Source organism: Bufo gargarizans, unplaced genomic scaffold, assembly GCF_014858855.1.
Source record: "Bufo gargarizans isolate SCDJY-AF-19 unplaced genomic scaffold, ASM1485885v1 original_scaffold_1430_pilon, whole genome shotgun sequence".
NCBI lineage: Eukaryota > Metazoa > Chordata > Amphibia > Anura > Bufonidae > Bufo > Bufo gargarizans.
In genome coordinates this window covers 72033-92547 of record NW_025334355.1, presented here as the reverse complement: position 1 = coordinate 92547, position 20515 = coordinate 72033, and the positions used below count along the sequence as shown (strand labels likewise).

The 20515-nt window shown below is 42.7% G+C and overlaps 1 protein-coding gene across 1 annotated transcript in view; it reads right to left on the bottom strand.

Annotated features, from left to right (window-relative positions):
* Window positions 1-294: 294 nt before the first annotated feature.
* The window catches only part of LOC122923277 (nebulette-like), a gene marked incomplete at its 5' end in the record, with an annotated part of 89788 nt that continues 69567 nt past the window's right edge, over window positions 295-20515 (bottom strand). Inside the window, 6 exons of the mRNA XM_044274061.1 lie at window positions 295-1348; window positions 11578-11696; window positions 14896-15039; window positions 16828-16920; window positions 18350-18521; window positions 20233-20337. Of these exons, the coding sequence (XP_044129996.1) occupies window positions 1172-1348; window positions 11578-11696; window positions 14896-15039; window positions 16828-16920; window positions 18350-18521; window positions 20233-20337 (810 nt within the window). The remainder of the gene's footprint in view (window positions 1349-11577; window positions 11697-14895; window positions 15040-16827; window positions 16921-18349; window positions 18522-20232; window positions 20338-20515) is intronic.

Here is a 20515-nt window from a genome sequence, read left to right as displayed (position 1 = left end):
CAGCAAATGGAGTTGGGAATTTGGTCAGGATTAATGGGGCCTTAATGCTGAGAAAGGAAACCTAACCATCATGCAATACCATCAGGGCGGCATCTGATTTGCTCCAAATTTATTCTGCAGCAGGACAATGGACCCAAACATACAGCCAACGTCATTAATAACCATCTCCAACGTAAAGAACAAGGAGTCCTGGAAGTGATTATATGGCCCTCCACAGAGTCCTGATCTCAACATCATCAAGCCTATCTTACATTACATAAAGAGACAGAAGGATTTGAGCAGGCCTACATCTACAGATCTGTAGTTAGTTCTGCAAGATGTTTGGAATAACCTTCCTGCCGAGTTCCTTCAAAAACTGTGTGCGAGTGTACCTAGAAGAACTGATACTGTATTGCAGGCAAAGTGCGGTCACACCAAATATTGATCTGATTTAGATTTCTCTTTTGTTCATTCACTTTGCATTTTGTTAATTGATAAAAATAAACTATTAAAACTGAAAGCATTTTTACTTTGCAGCACTTTTACCACACCTAAGACTTTTGCACGGCACTGTTTATATACCATTTTCTTTTGATTTACCTTTTAAAAAGTGAGATGTTTTCTTGTGCAGCGGAACTCTCCCATCATTCTGAATGCAATCACAAAGATCTTTGGAAACTATTGACTATATTATGATCATAAATACAACTTTTTTATATAATATTTAGTATTAAATTAGAATTATATTTGGAAAGATTTGATTCCATTTGACTAAAGGTGCAATACTAAACAATGCACAGAGTATAGAATATAGCAGAAGCAGCTAAATATGTTTCATAATCTTATATATAATCTACGTTATGCCACTGCTATATCCGCGATTGTCAGCAATTACCAGCCCTCTGAGGTTAACTATGAAAGGATATGTCATGTAAGAGAAAAAAATATTCCATTATATGGTAATATACAACATTCAACTAAGTCTATGAGGGTTTGTTGGCAGAGTCCTTTTCCTTACGGTAAGAGCTTCTTCTATTTCATAGGTTCTATGCTAGTGCTTAAAAAATAAGCTTAAACTTAATTTTACGCGTTTTAAAAGAATAATTGTCAATAAAGATTTCATGATCGTCGTGATCCTTACATAAAAATAAAATATATACTGAGTGCTGAAAGGTGAAGGAACGTGCGGCTCTCAGTTAACGGGCTCAATGTAATTGGCTGGCAGCATCCCCGTCTTCCCAGTTCTCTGCACTGTGCCGTACATCCATCCGTCATCGATTGGCTGCACGTTGACAATATAGTCACCGTCCCTGAAGGAAACCTCATCATCATCTTGAGCGCTGTAGTCGTACATGGCTCTGTATGTTCTCTGCACAAGACAGAATAATGGGAAGTGAAGAGGTTATACTTTATCATTCAGTCTGTATTAGTTAGAGACTTAGGGCAACCAGGTGAAAATGGTCATGTCAATGTAATGGACATATGCATGATGGGCTTCGGAGTCAGAGATTGACAGCTATCTGTCTATGTACAGTTATACAGAGATAGCTGTCAATCACTAAGAAGGACCGCCCACTGGACTCCTAAGTCCAGAAAGAGGAGAGGTTATACCGAATCTATATGTTCCACTTAAAACCTGTAAATTCAGTTTTTGCAGCATTTAATACTTCCCTTCCCAAAAGGGCTTGTCCACTTTGGACTATGGCAACTTAAAGGGAGGATAGGAATAAAGTTGCGGCACTCACCGAAATGTTTCAAAGGTTTCTTTTATTGTGGCTTCCTCAGCAGATAGCAAAAAGGATCCGGGGCGGACACATAGTTGCAAGCAGCGACGGCCGTTTCGCGCGCTCAGACGCGCTTCCTCAGGCCACTGGTTACGTCACTGCGCATACGTGCGCTTTATACAAAGTGGATAGGGGGACGGCCGACGCCGTCAGCAAGTATCTCACTCCCACAGATGTGACGTGATTAAAACACATGTAAATCAACAGGTAAGATTACAATCCAATGGTTAATTGAGCCAAAGCAAGACAGATATAGAAAACATACAAAGGAAGGACAAATATTAAAGCGTACATACAAGGCAAGTGGCAAAATTACATCTCTATACCGAGATTGACGGAGATGGAATAGCTAGCATAGGCTACGGCAGTAAGTTAAAATTCCTTACTATGGACCACGTATCCAATGTATATATATAAGGCCTCACAAAATAGGCAAAATGTTTTTAAGGAAAAAATCAAGTAAAGGGATCCGCATTCTACATGGGAAAGACAAGTTGCAGAAAAACCCCTACACAAAGAGTGCATAAAGTTTCACAAAAATACAGACATGTCATTTCTATCGTTCATTCCTACCGCCTGCATGGCCTCCGCACGCATAATCCACCTTGCCTCCCTCTGCAGGAGCAGGCGATGCCGGTCACCACCCCGAAGGATGGGGCGGACATGCTCTATGCCCGCAAAGGAGAGGCAACGCGGATATGCGCCGTGGGCCGTGCGGACATGTTCAATGAGGCGTGGACTGCCTCTGCCTGATCGAATAGAACCAATGTGTTCGCGAATGCGCTCAAATAGGGGGCGAATTGTCTTTCCGATGTAGAAGCGTTTACAAGGACAAAAAACCACATATACTACATAGGACGTACGGCAATTGATAAAGTCCCGTACTGTGTGTGATACACCACCTATTTGTAGATACCTAGAACAGACATTAAGTGTACAGAAGGAACAATGGCCACATCTAAAATTGCCCGTCGGTTTTTTCAACCAAATTTCATCTCTAGGTGAGGAAAAGACACTTCTAACTAACTTGTTTTTAATTGTGGGGCATCTTTTAAATGTGACCAATGGTCTGTTTTCAGTGAAGCTGTTAAGAGTGGGGTCTCCCTTAAGAAGGTCCTAATTTCGATTGATGGTCTGCCGGACCATTTCAGCGACCGGACTATATTGAAAGGCAAAAGCAAAACGTGACGGTTTAATACTGTTGCTCCGTTCATTGAGCAACGAATTACGATCAAGTAAAGACGCTTTTAATAGAGCCGCGGAGATTTCTCGCAGTGGATAACCCCTACTAATAAGTCTAGCTCTAAGTTCTCCAGCTTGGCGATGAAAACCTTCATCCGTATCATTTATCCTGCGCAGACGGACAAACTGCCCGTATGGAACTGCGCGTTTGACTGAAGATGGGTGGAAGCTGGTCTGGTGGAGGAGCGAGTTAGTCGCTGTCGGCTTACGGTGGCCACAAGTGTGCACCACTCCATCTTTTACCGTAACATGTACATCTAAAAAATCCAGAGCTTCACCACCAAAATTGATGGTGAACTTCATGTTCATACGATTGCATGTATTAAGATGATTGACAAATGCACGACACGACTCCTCGCTCCCCGACCAGACCAGAAAAACATCATCCACATATCTTAAAAATAGGCTAATGTGGCTCACATAGGGGTTATCCACTGCGAAAATATAGGTCTCCTCAAATACCGCCAGGTACAGGTTGGCAAATGTGCACGATACAGGCGTGCCCATAGCTGTACCTAGTACCTGGCGGTACCACTGTCCATCAAATTGGAAGACATTGTTCGACAGAACAAGGTCTAGTGCCTTGTGGACAAAATCAATGAAAACCGCACTCTTATTGCTTCTACTTAGGACTGTATCGACAGCCCTCAACCCAAGATCATGGGGGATTCTAGTGTATAGGCTCTCGACATCCAAGGATACGAGACTGAATTCCTCCCGCCACTCCAGGCCTCGGAGTGCCCGGAGGAAGTCTCCCGTATCCTTAAGGTATGTCGGAGTGCTCCCTAGTAATGGTCTAAGGAGCCAATCAATATAGCCAGATAGAGGTTCCAGCACTGAACCGATGCCTGCCACGATGGGACGTCCCGGGGGTTGGGTAAGGGATTTGTGGATTATTGGTATAAAATACCAAGTAGGGATTTTTGGGAATGCTGGCACGAGTTTATCCCTAATATTTTTAGGTAAAAACCCGTTATATATATGCTGATCAATAAACCGACAGAGTTTGGAAGATATTTCAGGTATCGGGTTCCCCCTTAACTTCATATAAACTGTACTGTCTCCCAACTGTCTATTGGCCTCCTCCATATAATACTCCCTAGACATCAGGACCACGTTCCCTCCCTTGTCGGCCGGCTTAATCACCATATTTTTCTGCTTCCCTAACCACAATAAAGCATGAGATTCTTCCGCCGTGAGGTTGGAAGGTGCTGCTGGGTACACCAGCGCACGCATTTCTTTCAAAACTTGCTTGTGGAACAGGTCAATTGGTGAGCCGGCCGGCATGGGAGGAAGGAAGGTGGACCTGATGCCCCCTGTATATCTACTAAAGTGTTCTGCTCCATCTGTGGATTCATCAGGTTCAGTGCTGGAAAGGAAATGGGTGCATGAAATTTCTTCATCACTGAATTTATCAGACAAATGAAAATCAGTGAGTGACATTGTGGCAGGGACCTCCCCCTGTAAGGGGTCGAGGACCTGAGAGGTAGTTTCAGAGAATAATCTCTTGAGGTATAACTTGCGGATAGACAGAAACAGGTCTATCTCAAAATCGACCAGGTTGAACTGTCCAGGTAGGCTGTATCCCAGCCCCCGATTGAGGAGTGGGATACAGCCCTGGGGCAGTTCAGAGCCTGTGAGATTGAGGACTACATTTTCGGGGGGTGCTTGAGTATAGAATTCGTCAGGGACTACTGTCGCCAGGAGACTTGACGTCTTCTTCTTGTCGATTTTCTGATTACTCTTGCTTGCTGTTCCACGTCTACCACGCCCCCTTCTCGTGCCTTTTCTAAAGGGGTTGTTGGGTCTTCAGCTGGATTGGCTCCATTTCCCTCGGAGGCACTTGATTCCGAATCAGTGGCCCAGAAATTATGGCGTCCTCTCCGTGGGGCTCGTTTGGGGCGATTTCGCTTTTTACCCCAGTCAAAGACACAATCAGCCTCATAATCATTCTTGTCTCTGATAAATTTGTCCCTCTTTCGATCTTTAATGTCCGCCTGTGTGGCAAGTAATTTAAAAAAAAAATTACTTGCCACACAGGCGGACATTAAAGATCGAAAGAGGGACAAATTTATCAGAGACAAGAATGATTATGAGGCTGATTGTGTCTTTGACTGGGGTAAAAAGCAAAATCGCCCCAAACGAGCCCCACGGAGAGGACGCCATAATTTCTGGGCCACTGATTCGGAATCAAGTGCCTCCGAGGGAAATGGAGCCAATCCAGCTGAAGACCCAACAACCCCTTTAGAAAAGGCACGAGAAGGGGGCGTGGTAGACGTGGAACAGCAAGCAAGAGTAATCAGAAAATCGACAAGAAGAAGACGTCAAGTCTCCTGGCGACAGTAGTCCCTGACGAATTCTATACTCAAGCACCCCCCGAAAATGTAGTCCTCAATCTCACAGGCTCTGAACTGCCCCAGGGCTGTATCCCACTCCTCAATCGGGGGCTGGGATACAGCCTACCTGGACAGTTCAACCTGGTCGATTTTGAGATAGACCTGTTTCTGTCTATCCGCAAGTTATACCTCAAGAGATTATTCTCTGAAACTACCTCTCAGGTCCTCGACCCCTTACAGGGGGAGGTCCCTGCCACAATGTCACTCACTGATTTTCATTTGTCTGATAAATTCAGTGATGAAGAAATTTCATGCATCCATTTCCTTTCCAGCACTGAACCTGATGAATCCACAGATGGAGCAGAACACTTTAGTAGATATACAGGGGGCATCAGGTCCACCTTCCTTCCTCCCATGCCGGCCGGCTCACCAATTGACCTGTTCCACAAGCAAGTTTTGAAAGAAATGCGTGCGCTGGTGTACCCAGCAGCACCTTCCAACCTCACGGCGGAAGAATCTCATGCTTTATTGTGGTTAGGGAAGCAGAAAAATATGGTGATTAAGCCGGCCGACAAGGGAGGGAACGTGGTCCTGATGTCTAGGGAGTATTATATGGAGGAGGCCAATAGACAGTTGGGAGACAGTACAGTTTATATGAAGTTAAGGGGGAACCCGATACCTGAAATATCTTCCAAACTCTGTCGGTTTATTGATCAGCATATATATAACGGGTTTTTACCTAAAAATATTAGGGATAAACTCGTGCCAGCATTCCCAAAAATCCCTACTTGGTATTTTATACCAAAAATCCACAAATCCCTTACCCAACCCCCGGGACGTCCCATCGTGGCAGGCATCGGTTCAGTGCTGGAACCTCTATCTGGCTATATTGATTGGCTCCTTAGACCATTACTAGGGAGCACTCCGACATACCTTAAGGATACGGGAGACTTCCTCCGGGCACTCCGAGGCCTGGAGTGGCGGGAGGAATTCAGTCTCGTATCCTTGGATGTCGAGAGCCTATACACTAGAATCCCCCATGATCTTGGGTTGAGGGCTGTTGATACAGTCCTAAGTAGAAGCAATAAGAGTGCGGTTTTCATTGATTTTGTCCACAAGGCACTAGACCTTGTTCTGTCGAACAATGTCTTCCAATTTGATGGACAGTGGTACCGCCAGGTACTAGGTACGGCTATGGGCACGCCTGTATCGTGCACATTTGCCAACCTGTACCTGGCGGTATTTGAGGAGACCTATATTTTCGCAGTGGATAACCCCTATGTGAGCCACATTAGCCTATTTTTAAGATATGTGGATGATGTTTTTCTGGTCTGGTCGGGGAGCGAGGAGTCGTGTCGTGCATTTGTCAATCATCTTAATACATGCAATCGTATGAACATGAAGTTCACCATCAATTTTGGTGGTGAAGCTCTGGATTTTTTAGATGTACATGTTACGGTAAAAGATGGAGTGGTGCACACTTGTGGCCACCGTAAGCCGACAGCGACTAACTCGCTCCTCCACCAGACCAGCTTCCACCCATCTTCAGTCAAACGCGCAGTTTGTCCGTCTGCGCAGGATAAATGATACGGATGAAGGTTTTCATCGCCAAGCTGGAGAACTTAGAGCTAGACTTATTAGTAGGGGTTATCCACTGCGAGAAATCTCCGCGGCTCTATTAAAAGCGTCTTTACTTGATCGTAATTCGTTGCTCAATGAACGGAGCAACAGTATTAAACCGTCACGTTTTGCTTTTGCCTTTCAATATAGTCCGGTCGCTGAAATGGTCCGGCAGACCATCAATCGAAATTGGGACCTTCTTAAGGGAGACCCCACTCTTAACAGCTTCACTGAAAACAGACCATTGGTCACATTTAAAAGATGCCCCACAATTAAAAACAAGTTAGTTAGAAGTGTCTTTTCCTCACCTAGAGATGAAATTTGGTTGAAAAAACCGACGGGCAATTTTAGATGTGGCCATTGTTCCTTCTGTACACTTAATGTCTGTTCTAGGTATCTACAAATAGGTGGTGTATCACACACAGTACGGGACTTTATCAATTGCCGTACGTCCTATGTAGTATATGTGGTTTTTTGTCCTTGTAAACGCTTCTACATCGGAAAGACAATTCGCCCCCTATTTGAGCGCATTCGCGAACACATTGGTTCTATTCGATCAGGCAGAGGCAGTCCACGCCTCATTGAACATGTCCGCGCGGCCCACGGCGCATATCCGCGTTGCCTCTCCTTTGCGGGCATAGAGCATGTCCGCCCCATCCTTCGGGGTGGTGACCGGCATCGCCTGCTCCTGCAGAGGGAGGCAAGGTGGATTATGCGTGCGGAGGCCATGCAGGCGGTAGGAATGAACGATAGAAATGACATGTCTGTATTTTTGTGAAACTTTATGCACTCTTTGTGTAGGGGTTTTTCTGCAACTTGTCTTTCCCATGTAGAATGCGGATCCCTTTACTTGATTTTTTCCTTAAAAACATTTTGCCTATTTTGTGAGGCCTTATATATATACATTGGATACGTGGTCCATAGTAAGGAATTTTAACTTACTGCCGTAGCCTATGCTAGCTATTCCATCTCCGTCAATCTCGGTATAGAGATGTAATTTTGCCACTTGCCTTGTATGTACGCTTTAATATTTGTCCTTCCTTTGTATGTTTTCTATATCTGTCTTGCTTTGGCTCAATTAACCATTGGATTGTAATCTTACCTGTTGATTTACATGTGTTTTAATCACGTCACATCTGTGGGAGTGAGATACTTGCTGACGGCGTCGGCCGTCCCCCTATCCACTTTGTATAAAGCGCACGTATGCGCAGTGACGTAACCAGTGGCCTGAGGAAGCGCGTCTGAGCGCGCGAAACGGCCGTCGCTGCTTGCAACTATGTGTCTGCCCCGGATCCTTTTTGCTATCTGCTGAGGAAGCCACAATAAAAGAAACCTTTGAAACATTTCGGTGAGTGCCGCAACTTTATTCCTATCCTCCCTTTAAGTTGCCATTTGTCTACTATAATTTACGTCCTGCTGAGCACCACATTGAGAAGTGTTTTCTACTGCATGTGGCCCGGTTCAAACACGGCGGGATCAGTGTATGCAGTGCCGCCTGATTATAATCTACGTCTCTCTACATTCGCCACTTTGGACTATGCCTTCGTATAAAAAGGGTTCACTAATAAAAATGAGGATCACATGTTCTCATGCGCATGCACAGTGGCTGCCCGTCGGAGCTGGGTGAGATGTCCGGCCCTGTGAATTCAGTGGCGGGGGGGAAGGGGCCACTCGTAGGGGAAAAACTCTTGTTGATGAGATGAATTAATTCATACAAATAGATTCGCTCATCACTAATCATGAATACAATGGCCCAGGAAGCTGAGTTCTGGGGTGTTGTATATCAAAGTCACCATGTCATCATTGTTCCCCCTTCTTCATTCAGCAGGTAAAGGGACAGCACTACATTGTGGACATGCAGCAGGGGAACACATCTGATCTTTGTTTCCTGGGGGTCTAGGAGTATAATTTGGGGGGGAGAGAGATTGTGCCTACAGAGAACCTATGACTACATCCATACATCCATATTCATGCATAGGAAGATATGGGCAGCAAAAAGCAAAAGAAAGCTGCTGAGTGGATACATCAACCCAAATCCTACTCATGACAATAGTCACAAGCCATCATTTAGGGTTTGGTATCTCTTATTTTATTTTTTTACAAAAACCTTACTGCTTTTGCTTCATAGACCTGTCACTAATTTATGCCGCAATGTGAATTCAGTGACAGGTTCTTATTTAATCCTACTCTAACTTGAATTAAAGTAGTATTCCACTATTCCACAGGATAGGGGATAAGTGTCTGATCACTTGTGGTTCAACCGCTAGAACCTCCAGCAATCATGAGAGCGGAGGTTCCCAAATCCCCACCAGTCAGCGGTTTCAGGCAGCCAACAGCACCGGAAACTGCACAGTGGATCGAGCCTTCTATACACTGTTAAGTTTCTGATGCTGGTCGCTGTCTGCTGGGGGTGCCGGATGTCGGGCCATCTCACAAATATGATATTAATGACCTATCCTGAGGATAAGCAATCAATATCTAAGTCCCTGAAAACCCCTGTTGAAGAAATGGAAGGAAAAGTGGCAATGAAATTTGCCGATGTCTATGGTTTTCTCCAAATAAAGTGAAGTTGCCATCTTGAAAATGCGGTTTTAAAAGTGTCCTGTTAGAGAACTTAGAGCTAAACAGACTGATATATAGTTTCATGGGAAAAGATTCAATATAACTTGTATTTTATTGATTTAAATCTCTTTCTGCGCTTAGGAGTCCAGTGTGTGGTCCTACTCAGTTATTGATAGCCTCTCCTGTACAACTGTGCATACAGAAATAGCTGTCAATCATTAATTAACCCCTTAATAGTTTTGCCTTGGCTGTGCTCGTCTTTGAGAAAAGGACTTAACAGTATCATATATTCACAGCATTATCCCCTCTACTTCAGGAGATACAGATGTTAGAAATCAGGTCTGGAGTGATAACAGTTGAAAGTCAAAGCAGGTTTCAGCTGCTTTCACTCCCAACCCAATTTCTAACAGCTATATCTCCCAAAGTAATAGAGATAATGCAATGATTCTGGTCTCATTTTAAAGCTTAGATTGTCAGATTTTTCAGCTCATATCTCTGCTACCCAGCCCAAGATGTGAAGCGTTAAAGCAACTCTCTCCCCTTCAGCCAGCCTGGAGGAGGGAAAGGACAGTTTGGGAGTTAACAGGCTGAAGGCAGAAGAGAAAAAAATTATCTAAAGATATCTAAAAATAAAAAAAATTGACATCATAATTGTAGTATCCTACAGAATAAAGTTACCATGTTATTTATGCCACACAGTGAACGTTGAATAAAGAAATTCCGCAAAACAATGTTAAAATTGCAGTTTTTTATTTTCCCCCCGAAAAATAAAATGTTATTAAATACAGTATATAAACCCTAAAATGGATTCCTAAAAAAAAAAACCACTGATCTGATAGTTATCCCCTGTCCACAAGATAGGGGATAACTTTTACCTACCGGAATACCCCTTTAAGGTCTCATGCAGCTAAATTGAAGAAAAAAATAAAAGTTATGACCTTTGGAACACAGAGTGGGAAAAAATGTACTGGTCCTTAAGGCTAAAATTAGTTATTTTCTATTTTAGCAATCCCTAATGTGATTAAATGTAAAATAACAGAATTAGCCAAACGGAATGCAAAACAGAAGGCATTCCATTTTGATTCGTTATAATAGGAGTCTATGGTGAAAAAAACAGAAAGATATATTCCATCACGGTTCCGTTAGTTAGGAAGGAAAAAAAAAAAAAAATGTCGACAGGACTTTTGTTTCCGTCCTAAATAGCGGAACCGTGACGAAATGCAGATTTCCGGGATTTTTTTCCCACAGACTTCTATTATGACGGATCAAAACTTTATGCCTTCCTTTTTGCATTCTGTTATTTTACGTTGTAATCACATTTAAACAGATTGCTAAAACGGGAAATAGAACGGTAATGTGAAGCCACACTAAGGGGTTAAAATTGAACCCAAGTTTTGCGCCAACTATACTTACTTCAGACATAAATTCAAAGTCTACAACAAAAAAGTGACATTTTTTGGGGGGGTTCCAATTTTAATGTGACTGTTAAAAAATTAAGAGTCAGACCACCTATTGGACTCCAAACTGGTCTAGAATAAGCCTAGTATAAGACTGAATGACAGATACTGAATCTTTTCTCAAAATATCCATCTGCTCAGCTTCTCTTGCTCCAAACCCATGTTGCCTGCAGATAGGATTGCACGTACAGTCTGACTGGTTTCCTTAATGGCAATTAGAGAAACAACTACGCTTCTGGTTACCTTGGCATGCAGTACCGAGTTTAGGGGGACTTCATTCTCCTTCTGGATGGGGTTCCAAAGGTGGGACACCATTTACGAGGCATGTATGGCATATTATGCAGATCTAATATATTCAACATATTTGAATATAACAACCCTATAACCTTTATAACCTTACACATGTTAAATCCTATCATTGCTGAACTAAAGGAAGTTTACAATTCACCACAATCAGCCTATTTTATCCCTAAACCTTATAGTAACCCTAAAACATTTTAGACGCCTTACTCTTCCTCCATATTTGCATACATTTTGGGTGTCGTTCTTTAAACACCTGACCTATATATTTTAGCTGATATGACTCTCGGTACTTACCATACTTGGTGAGGTTGAATGTGCATGTGGAGAATGCATTGACCTGGTAGAGGACATACTTGGCGGGTGCATGTAGCCAAAGCCTTGAGGCTGAGATGGATGGTAGGCACCTACAGGGGCTGCATTCAGAAATCAGATTAGTAATTGTTATGTTTGCAAATATTAAAGTTCATGCATTAATAAATATATACCTTCCAAGCTTCCCTAGGGACAGTCTACTTTGACCCACAATGCCTGAGAAATACTTCTATGGCACTGATCCATAGGTTTGTATGAATACATTTCCTATTTTGCTCCAGAAAGGGTCTGTCTAGTTCCTTGGACATTATTGGACTAAAAGTTTGCTTTGATTTAAAAAAAAAAAGAGCCAGCAAGCAATGAAAAGTTTAGGTTGAGTTCTCTTAGGAGGTAAGTGTTTGTGGGTGTCCTACCGTTGAATGGAGTGACGGTCGCGCATGTGGGACTGATAACACCAAAGCCTCTGACTCAGACTTCAAATGGAGTGGCAGAGCACATGTGCAACAGATGCTCCGATTAAAATGGAAGCACAGGGCCCTGTTCTCGTCATGGCTGATGGGCCCCAATCACTTATCACTGAAGCACAGAGGATAACCACTTTAAAGGGAGTCTGTCAGCAGTTTTGACTATACGCCTATTAACAGAGGCCCAAGGAGAGCAGAAAAATATATTTTATTATAAGTGTGAATATGAATTTTTATTCTGCCCGATTCTGCTCTTGCGAATGTCCAGGAGGCGGAGCTCTCCTCACTGAGCTGCTTCGTAACTCTTGCCTTGCTTGAGTGACATCTGTAGCATCCATGACGGGCTGTGGAGCAGCTTAGAGCAGAGTGCACTTCACAATGAAGCTCTGCCTTAGGTGCACTTGTAGGAGCACACAAATCCACAGCATCGACATACCCTAAAGGATACATTTCCACTAGTAGAGGGAGCTCTGTGTATAGGGATAATTTAGGCATATCTCCAGCAGTTCCTTGTGGCAGAAATTAACATCTACGTCAGCAGGGAGCTGGTGTAGATTGTAGATGTAATATGCACCAGTTTTCTTGCACACATATTGGTAAATGTGTTGGGCTGTGGGTGACCGAGCTGTGGCTCCCATAGGCTCCTAGCGTTCTCGGCAGTAGTGAAAAAAAATTACTTTTTTTCTGAGCTGGTGATTTCTGAGTACTTATACTTACCACATCCATATACTGTAGTGTCCTAAACGTAAGCACAAGCAGAAAACCCTCTGCACAGTCATCACCATCACTCTAGATCTCCATAGAAGTAACTTTTTATGTAATATTATAGAATATGCTAATAAAATAAAAATGGATTTCTAAAGAGAGACTGGAAGAGAGACATGCAAGTTAGTTCTTCTCTCAATAGGCTCAGTTAGAAGCCTCCATCACAGATTTTTTCAAAAATAGAGGAGAGAAAAGCACTGAATGCATGTTTTCTTCAAATGGAAACCAAACAGATCCTATTATAGTCAATGGGCTCTGTTAGTTACCGTTCGTCTCAATTATGTGCCAAATCCAGCACTTCCACTACTTCTTTTCTTCTGCTCCTATAATGAAGCAGAAGAACGGGAACGGATAGCGCTGATGTGAACTTAACCTTAGCTGAGTGGTCTTTGTCGGGTTCTTGGGGGGTGGTTGTTTTTTTTCATCTGATGCCAGTAGAAATAAGATATGTTTATATATAATTTGCATATATCTTTCCCAGAAATGCAGAGCAATCCTCATGCAAACTAGGTGGTCTCCCTAATGAGAAAGAGCACCACCCAACACCCTGACAAAGGCCACTCAGCTAACCAGAGAAATTTTCTCTTGAGCCACTCAGTTTTCTTGTCCTTTTGGAAGGAGAACTGACTTGTATGTCTTATTCAGAGAAGTGTAATATGGAGACATTCAGTATCCTTATCCTTTTGATTGCAGAACTGACCTACACATCTCTTTTCCAGTGGTGTGTTTTCTTTGTTTTGTTTTTAATTTGGTGAATCACCCCCAAAATGAATTTCAAGAAATGTGTTCATTTTTAATTTGTACCAATACCACATTGTGATGAATATTATACAAAGATGAGCAGAGACACACAGACGCCACTTCTCTCTTTCTGTAGAATCATTCTGTCATAGATTGCTTTTGCATGAATTTCCTTATCCTGTACAGTGGCTATGCTATATATTAAAAGGAACAATATATCCTCAGCGATGGTATGAAGAAAAATATACATGGGGTGGGTGGGTATTATATATTAGAAGATGGCACACAAGCCTATAAGCTAGAATGTTAAAATGTGTTATGAGTGAAGCTTTGCATAACAGTGAGGTGTCAATGCTATTTAAGGCAGTCGTCCCATGTACAATACTGATGTGTAACCACTTAGTTCTCTAAACCTCCTTGAGTATATATTTTAGAAGAATAGCACATATCTATGGAAAACCTTCCAAAATTGTTATTTTGTGAGGAATACAAAGGGGAATACAAATATTTACTAAAACAGACGAGTCAGAAGAGGTGACCGCATGTTGGTATTCAATTCTCTAAGATATTTTGGGGGTCATTTATTCTGAATCGACACCAGCTCGCTTGCTGGCGTAGATTGAGACCATTTTATATACCTAAAACCAGATGTAGAAAATGTTAAATGAGACTGGCCTGCCAGCCCGTCCCCTTCCCCGCCCGCGCCCCCTTTTTGAGACCTGGCGTGAGTGGGGAAAAGTTGCAGATTGTGGTGTAAATAACCTTTGTGCTGCAATCTGCGCCAGAAATACGCCTAATATAGACGTATTTCTGGTTAGTATATGGCCCCTTTGTGTTTCAGTCCCTTACCGGCTTTAATATGCTTCCCGTCATTGAGAAGAAACTTGCTTAAATGCAGTGGATTGATACAATATATCAAAATATAGAGAAGCAGTGTTTTTACACCTTTTCCTGGCATGCACATAATGGGGGTGCGTTTATTGGAAAGTGGATGGACCTTTGCACGGGAGGGGTGGACCTAATATGTGCTATTTTGCATCAAAATTTTGGCGCAATTCTGGCTTCAAAATCGGTCTCAAAGTAAGCCAGCCAAGAGTTGTCATTTATCATCCAGCCTGAGCCTCTGACATAAGCCTGGTGCAGGACTAGACAGCCGGTCTAAGCTTGTGCCATCTTTATGAATAGTACATCTGGGCCACTGTTTATAGCACTCTAACCAGCACTTGAGCCAATGGGTAGAAGATGGCAAGGAAGTTTAGAAAGGGTGTAATTAAACATCTAGTAGAGGTGGGACGGATGCTTTAAGTAACATGGGGTTTGTGCTTGTTACCTCCTTCATCGGATGCCTTTGCCCCTTCACTGTAGTAAGAGAAGCTAGATTTAATCTCAGACGCCTCTGACCTGTCATCTGCCTGGCTCACCCTGGCTGCCCCCGCAGAGTGGCAAGACTGCCTATGGCCAAGACTAGCTCGCTCTAGAAATAAAGGAATACTATAGTGACAAAGGAGTGCAAATAGATATGGCATAAAACAGAGAAAGATGCAGGTGAAAAAATAAAAATACAGGATAAAGGTTTTCTATAGACTCCACATAGAGAGATGCATAGAACCTGGTCCTTCCTTCATTACTTCTTTCCTTCCTTCCTGCCGTCTTCCCTTTCTTCAGTTCTCACTTCCTGGATCCCATGTTTCCTTCTTTTCTTCCCTCCTGCCTTCCCTTATTTACTTTCTCTCTCTCCTTTTCTTCCTTCCCTTATTTTCTTCTCTCCCTTTCTTCATTTCTGCCTTCCCTTGTTTTCCCTTCCTTCTCTTCATTTCTCCATCCTTCCTTCCATACATTTCTTCCTTCCCTTATTTTCTGCCTTTATTCTGTCCATTCTTCTATTATTTACTACCTAGCCTATATCATTTTTGCTGTTTTACACTGCACTCACCACAACTGAAAATTGACCACAGTTGTCTATGTAAATTAGGTGGTCACCAGACTTGTCAGCTGCAACTTTTTAAAGAGTTGCAAAAAAAAGCACAATCTTACTCCAGTGGAGAGTGTCCTAAAAACACTACAGTAAAATCTGCAGACAAAATTGTTATGTGCAAAAAATGCACATAGTTATGCTCCTGTGAACAAGGCAGACATAGCAGAGCTAAAGAGGGTTCAGAGGAAAGTAATAACTGGAATGAAGGGGACTACAGTACCCTGAAAGATTATCAAAAGGCGACTGAGGGGAGATCTAATAACTATCAGGGGTAAGTACAGAGATCTCTCCCATCATCTATTTATCCCCAGGACTGTGACTGTGACGAGGGGACATCCTCTGCGTCTGGAGGAAAGAAGGTTTGTACACAAACATAGAAGAGGATTCTTTACGGTAAGAGCAGTGAGACTATGGAGCTCTCTGCCTGAGGAGGTGGTGATGGTGAGTTCACTAAAAGAATTCAAGAGGGGCCTGGATGTATTTCTGGAGCATAATAATATTACAGGCTATAGCTACTAGAGAGGGGTCTCTGATCCAGGGAGTTATTCTGATTGTCTGATTGGAGTCAGGAAGGATTTTTCTGCACCTAAAGTGGGGAAATTGGCTTGTACCTCACAGGTTTTTTTTTTTGCCTTCCTCTGGATCAACTTGCAGGATAACAGGCCGAACTGGATGGACAAATGTCTTTTTTCGTCCTTATAAACTTTGTTACTATGTTAACTTACTTAACCATCTACAGCTCTGCTAGTGCCATCCCTTTATTCTTCTCTCGACTTATTTCTTCCTTCCTTTCTTCCCTTCCTTCCTTGCCTTATTGCCTTTCTTTTCTCCTTTCTTGCCTTATTTCCTTTCTTTCTGTCCTCCTTCTTTGACTCGCCTCCTTTCTTCCTTGCCTTACTTGCTTCCTTCCATCTCTCCTTCCTTGCCTCCTTATTTCCTTCCTTCTCTCCTTTGAATGACATACCACGGCGAGATATCCAGCACTTGTATGACCATTACCATGCCAGAGTGGCAGCCTGTATTGCAGCAAGGGAGATGCCACCCAGTATTAATGTGCAGAGGCTTCATCATATACCCTGCTGCAGAACCCAAATAAAGGGAACACCACCTTGGTCGTGTGATCATTGCCACCACTAGCAGTTTATACTTGATCAATCTCAGCATAATCGCATTACATTTTACAGGTGCCCTTTTTATATTTTCCGGTAGTGTATTTACAGTAGTAGCTGAATACGTAGAGTGAAATTCCCTGTGTTTTATGCAGATAAATAACTCAAGCTGCTGTACCAGTTAACATACGAAGGCTCCGGGACTGAATATTGTCCTCCACTGGGTCAATGTCGAAAATAGAGCCTGGGTCAGTACGCCAAACCTTAAGGTCTTGGTTGAGAAAAGAAAAAGCAGGAGATGAGAAAAGTAGATACAGAAAAAGAAAAAGGTGAGGTACATGTGACAACAAAGTATAAAACAATGGCAGGAAAGGTGGGGAAAAAACAAAATGGAGGAGGGTAGCAAAATGGTGACCTTGGTAATGTTGAGCCTACCTGCCTTGCACTGTTACACTGCATTTCTAACTATGAAGATAGACACGTTACCCTGTACACAGAAGTATTATTTAGGTACTGTATAGCAGTAATATTTGGGCACTGTGTGTAATCACCGTTGTGTAAGCACCGCATGGCAGTATTAAATGACACTATAGGCTACTGTTATCTGTTCCCTGCAGTTTGTAAGTAAAGCGCTACATAGATTTGATATTTGCCACTGCATCGTGGGGTTGTCCGAGAGTCAAAGAGCATCTGCCGGCAGGATCAACACTATTAAACCAGCCATACCATGCCATAAGGTTGATCCAGCGGATTCAAACAATAACTTATTTATGGTTCTATTTGGGCTGTTCCTGAGAACATTTCTATTGATAGCAAATAAGGTAATTGGAGCAACGAGGTGCTGGCCTGAGCCCTCGGAGTACCATATCATCACCACTCAGCTCCAGCTGCTGCCACCTTCACCTTGATTGACAGGGCCAGACAAATCACCTGGCCATGTATTCTTACACCTCCCCTGTTGTTCCAGGTATTGGCACACACCCAGAGGATATGCTGCTGCTTCCTAAGCAGTGCAGATACCGACTGTGCGTGCGCCGATGATGTCAGCATACACCTGGAAGTGTAGGCAGCAGATCTGGATGGAGCAGATACTTCCAGCAGCCCTGCTAAACTCTTCCATCTTATGGGTGTTCACTGATGTCATCAGAGAATGAAAGTGAAACCGAGCTGGTTTATCGCTTCCCCGTCTTGCTCTACACAGTTGGGCTGGGTCAGCCGCTGTGTGACAGAATTATAGCACAGCTCAATGCAAGTGAATAGGGCGGGCTGTAATGTCCTGCACAGCCAGGTGGCTGGGAGCATCACTGAGTAGAGAAAAAATGTGACGGGGCCGTGATGCTGTATCAACGCTGCGGTCCTTTCATTCTCAGGATTGGTGTACTTCCCAGCGGTCAAATCTCCTCCAATCATAAAGTGATGGCATATCCTGCAATATTGGAATACCTTTATAGATCTCATAGATAGCACCATTATTTGGCCACTATTCCTGCATTTCTTCTGTCCTTCCAAAAACAAGAAAAATTAGAGAAGTAACCCTCCCCCCTTGCCTTGCCAATCCTGTTGCCCAGGGTCCTCCTTAGAAGACGTATTCTAGTGATAATGCCATTACAATGTATTATCAACGTTGATTTGCACCTAAGTCCGGTGAGTGTTTACAAGGGGTAAGTAGACCAACCACTAAGGCTTTTATAAAAACCCACCTACAACGATTCCCGGTCGTCGGTCCATCTCCACCACATGGGGGTGGACACCCTTGTAAGCAGCGTCGCTGACGATCTGTGTGTTTTTTCTTACTCTCTCCGTCACTGGATCATCTGGTACTGGGGTGAAGCCTCTGCCTTTCGTCTTCTCAAAGTCTTCATGATATTTTATCTAAAATGACAGTTGTGAAAATGATTAGTAATGGCCGTGCATGGCATGGAGGTCACAAATGGTGTGTGATGCAGATGTAATACCAAAAGTACAATGTGCAGTTTGAAAAGAACCTCGTAGGTCTTGTTGAAAAGTTTGCAAAATATCTTTAGTCATTCTACAATTTGTCTTGTTCTGACAACTTGTTAAAAAAAAAATCTATTAAGTCGTTTCTTAGATATAGCTGTTTTAGGAAAGTTTGGTGACCACCAATAAGGTCCTACAGCTGTTGACACCTAACATTCCCTGTCCCCGGGGTGGCAAATCTACCCAGCTAACAAATCGATACCTCACTTACCCAATATTGCTGCATAAGGGAGCATATTTTGCATTTCTTTGTTTGCAAACACTGAGTGACAACCCCTCACGGTGGGTTTTAAAGGGGTTGTCCTGCAGGGAAAAACTATATGTAAATGACCCAGAGTGGGTTAAAAAAAGAAAAATAACCACCTTGCCAATCCTGCGCTGCTCTGTACTTACCTTATCACTGCTGATGTCTACTTCCTGATCCCGTTTCCACACACAGGAAGTGACATAAAATACTGCTTAGCCAATCACTAGCCAGGATGGTGACCTACCTCAGTCCGTGATTGGATGAGCAGACAACTCATGGTATTTCCTGTATGTCAAGGTGAGACCAGGATGATGAGAACAGCAGGGACAAGGTAAGCATTGGAACAGGAGGCATGGGGAATCAATGAGGTGAGAATCACTTCTATTTTTTTTTAACCCACTGTGAGCTTTAAATGTTTACCCACTGGACCACCCTTTAAGAATAAATGCTCCAGAATGGTCATTAAATGTGAAGCACTTTTTTTTTTACTAAAGCAGACATGTCAGGAGAGGTGACAGGCCTGGAGACATAACCAATAACCCATCAGGTTTTATTTGGACACCGAATGGCAGTACAATGTAGGAAATACAATGCAATCTTATGCAGGCATTATATGGTAGTATCATTTGGATACTGTATAAAGTTGGCCATGGTCAATATATGACAGTACTTTTTTGGTACTGAAAGGCTGTATATTGTGGGCACTGTACGGAAGCATTATTTGACATCTTATGGCAGTATTCAGGGGTAAAAAAGTTGCAATAAAGCTCATACATATTTCCCCTTCTCTCCTATAGGAGCTAAAATACTGTCGAGAAAAAAAATCGAGAAGAACTAAGAACGACTGAATAGGATTTTTTTGGAGTGACACAAGAAGACAAATCAATATCTGATATTTGGTGGAGATATAGAAGCCCTTAGTTGGCGATGCTCTGTAAAATAAGTAATTATATTATATAGGGTCAGTGCAATTCCAAAAAACAGCAGTATACAGTGATCCATTTATGAGCACACATTGCATGCAGCGTGGAGATAATAATCTCATCCTAACAGTGACAATACATCCAAACCATTCATCAGTGCACACGATCACACAGGGTACGCACATCACTCTCAGATCGTGTCAGGTTCCGTTTCATGCAAGTTAATTAAAAAAAATAAAAAAGCCACAAAAACAGAGTTAATAGAATTATTTTATTATGTTCTGATATTATACGTAAGGCATCCATTGTCTATGGGAAATATTGGATGTTGCCTCCACAGGATCTACTGGTGGTAGTGGTGGTCGCACAGCAAAGCAACGTGCAGTTGTGTTCTGTGAACCTGGGCTTATCCTACCATTGATATATTATTTTGTGTTTCTCTGACATGCCTCAGCTCTGGTGTGTCTAGAATTACGCTAGGTCTGCCTTTCATCTGCTGTAAGTCATTGCTGTATTTTACCTGGAGGAAACAAGAAGATATAAGGAAGAAGAGGAGAACAGCAATACAAATACAAGCCATAAACGCAATTTCTAGGAAACAGAAGCTACAGACTTATGGCTTATAGCTCTAGATAAGGTTTTAAATTAAATATAGCAGCATTTATTTATTTTTATGCATTTTTTAGCTTTTTTATGCA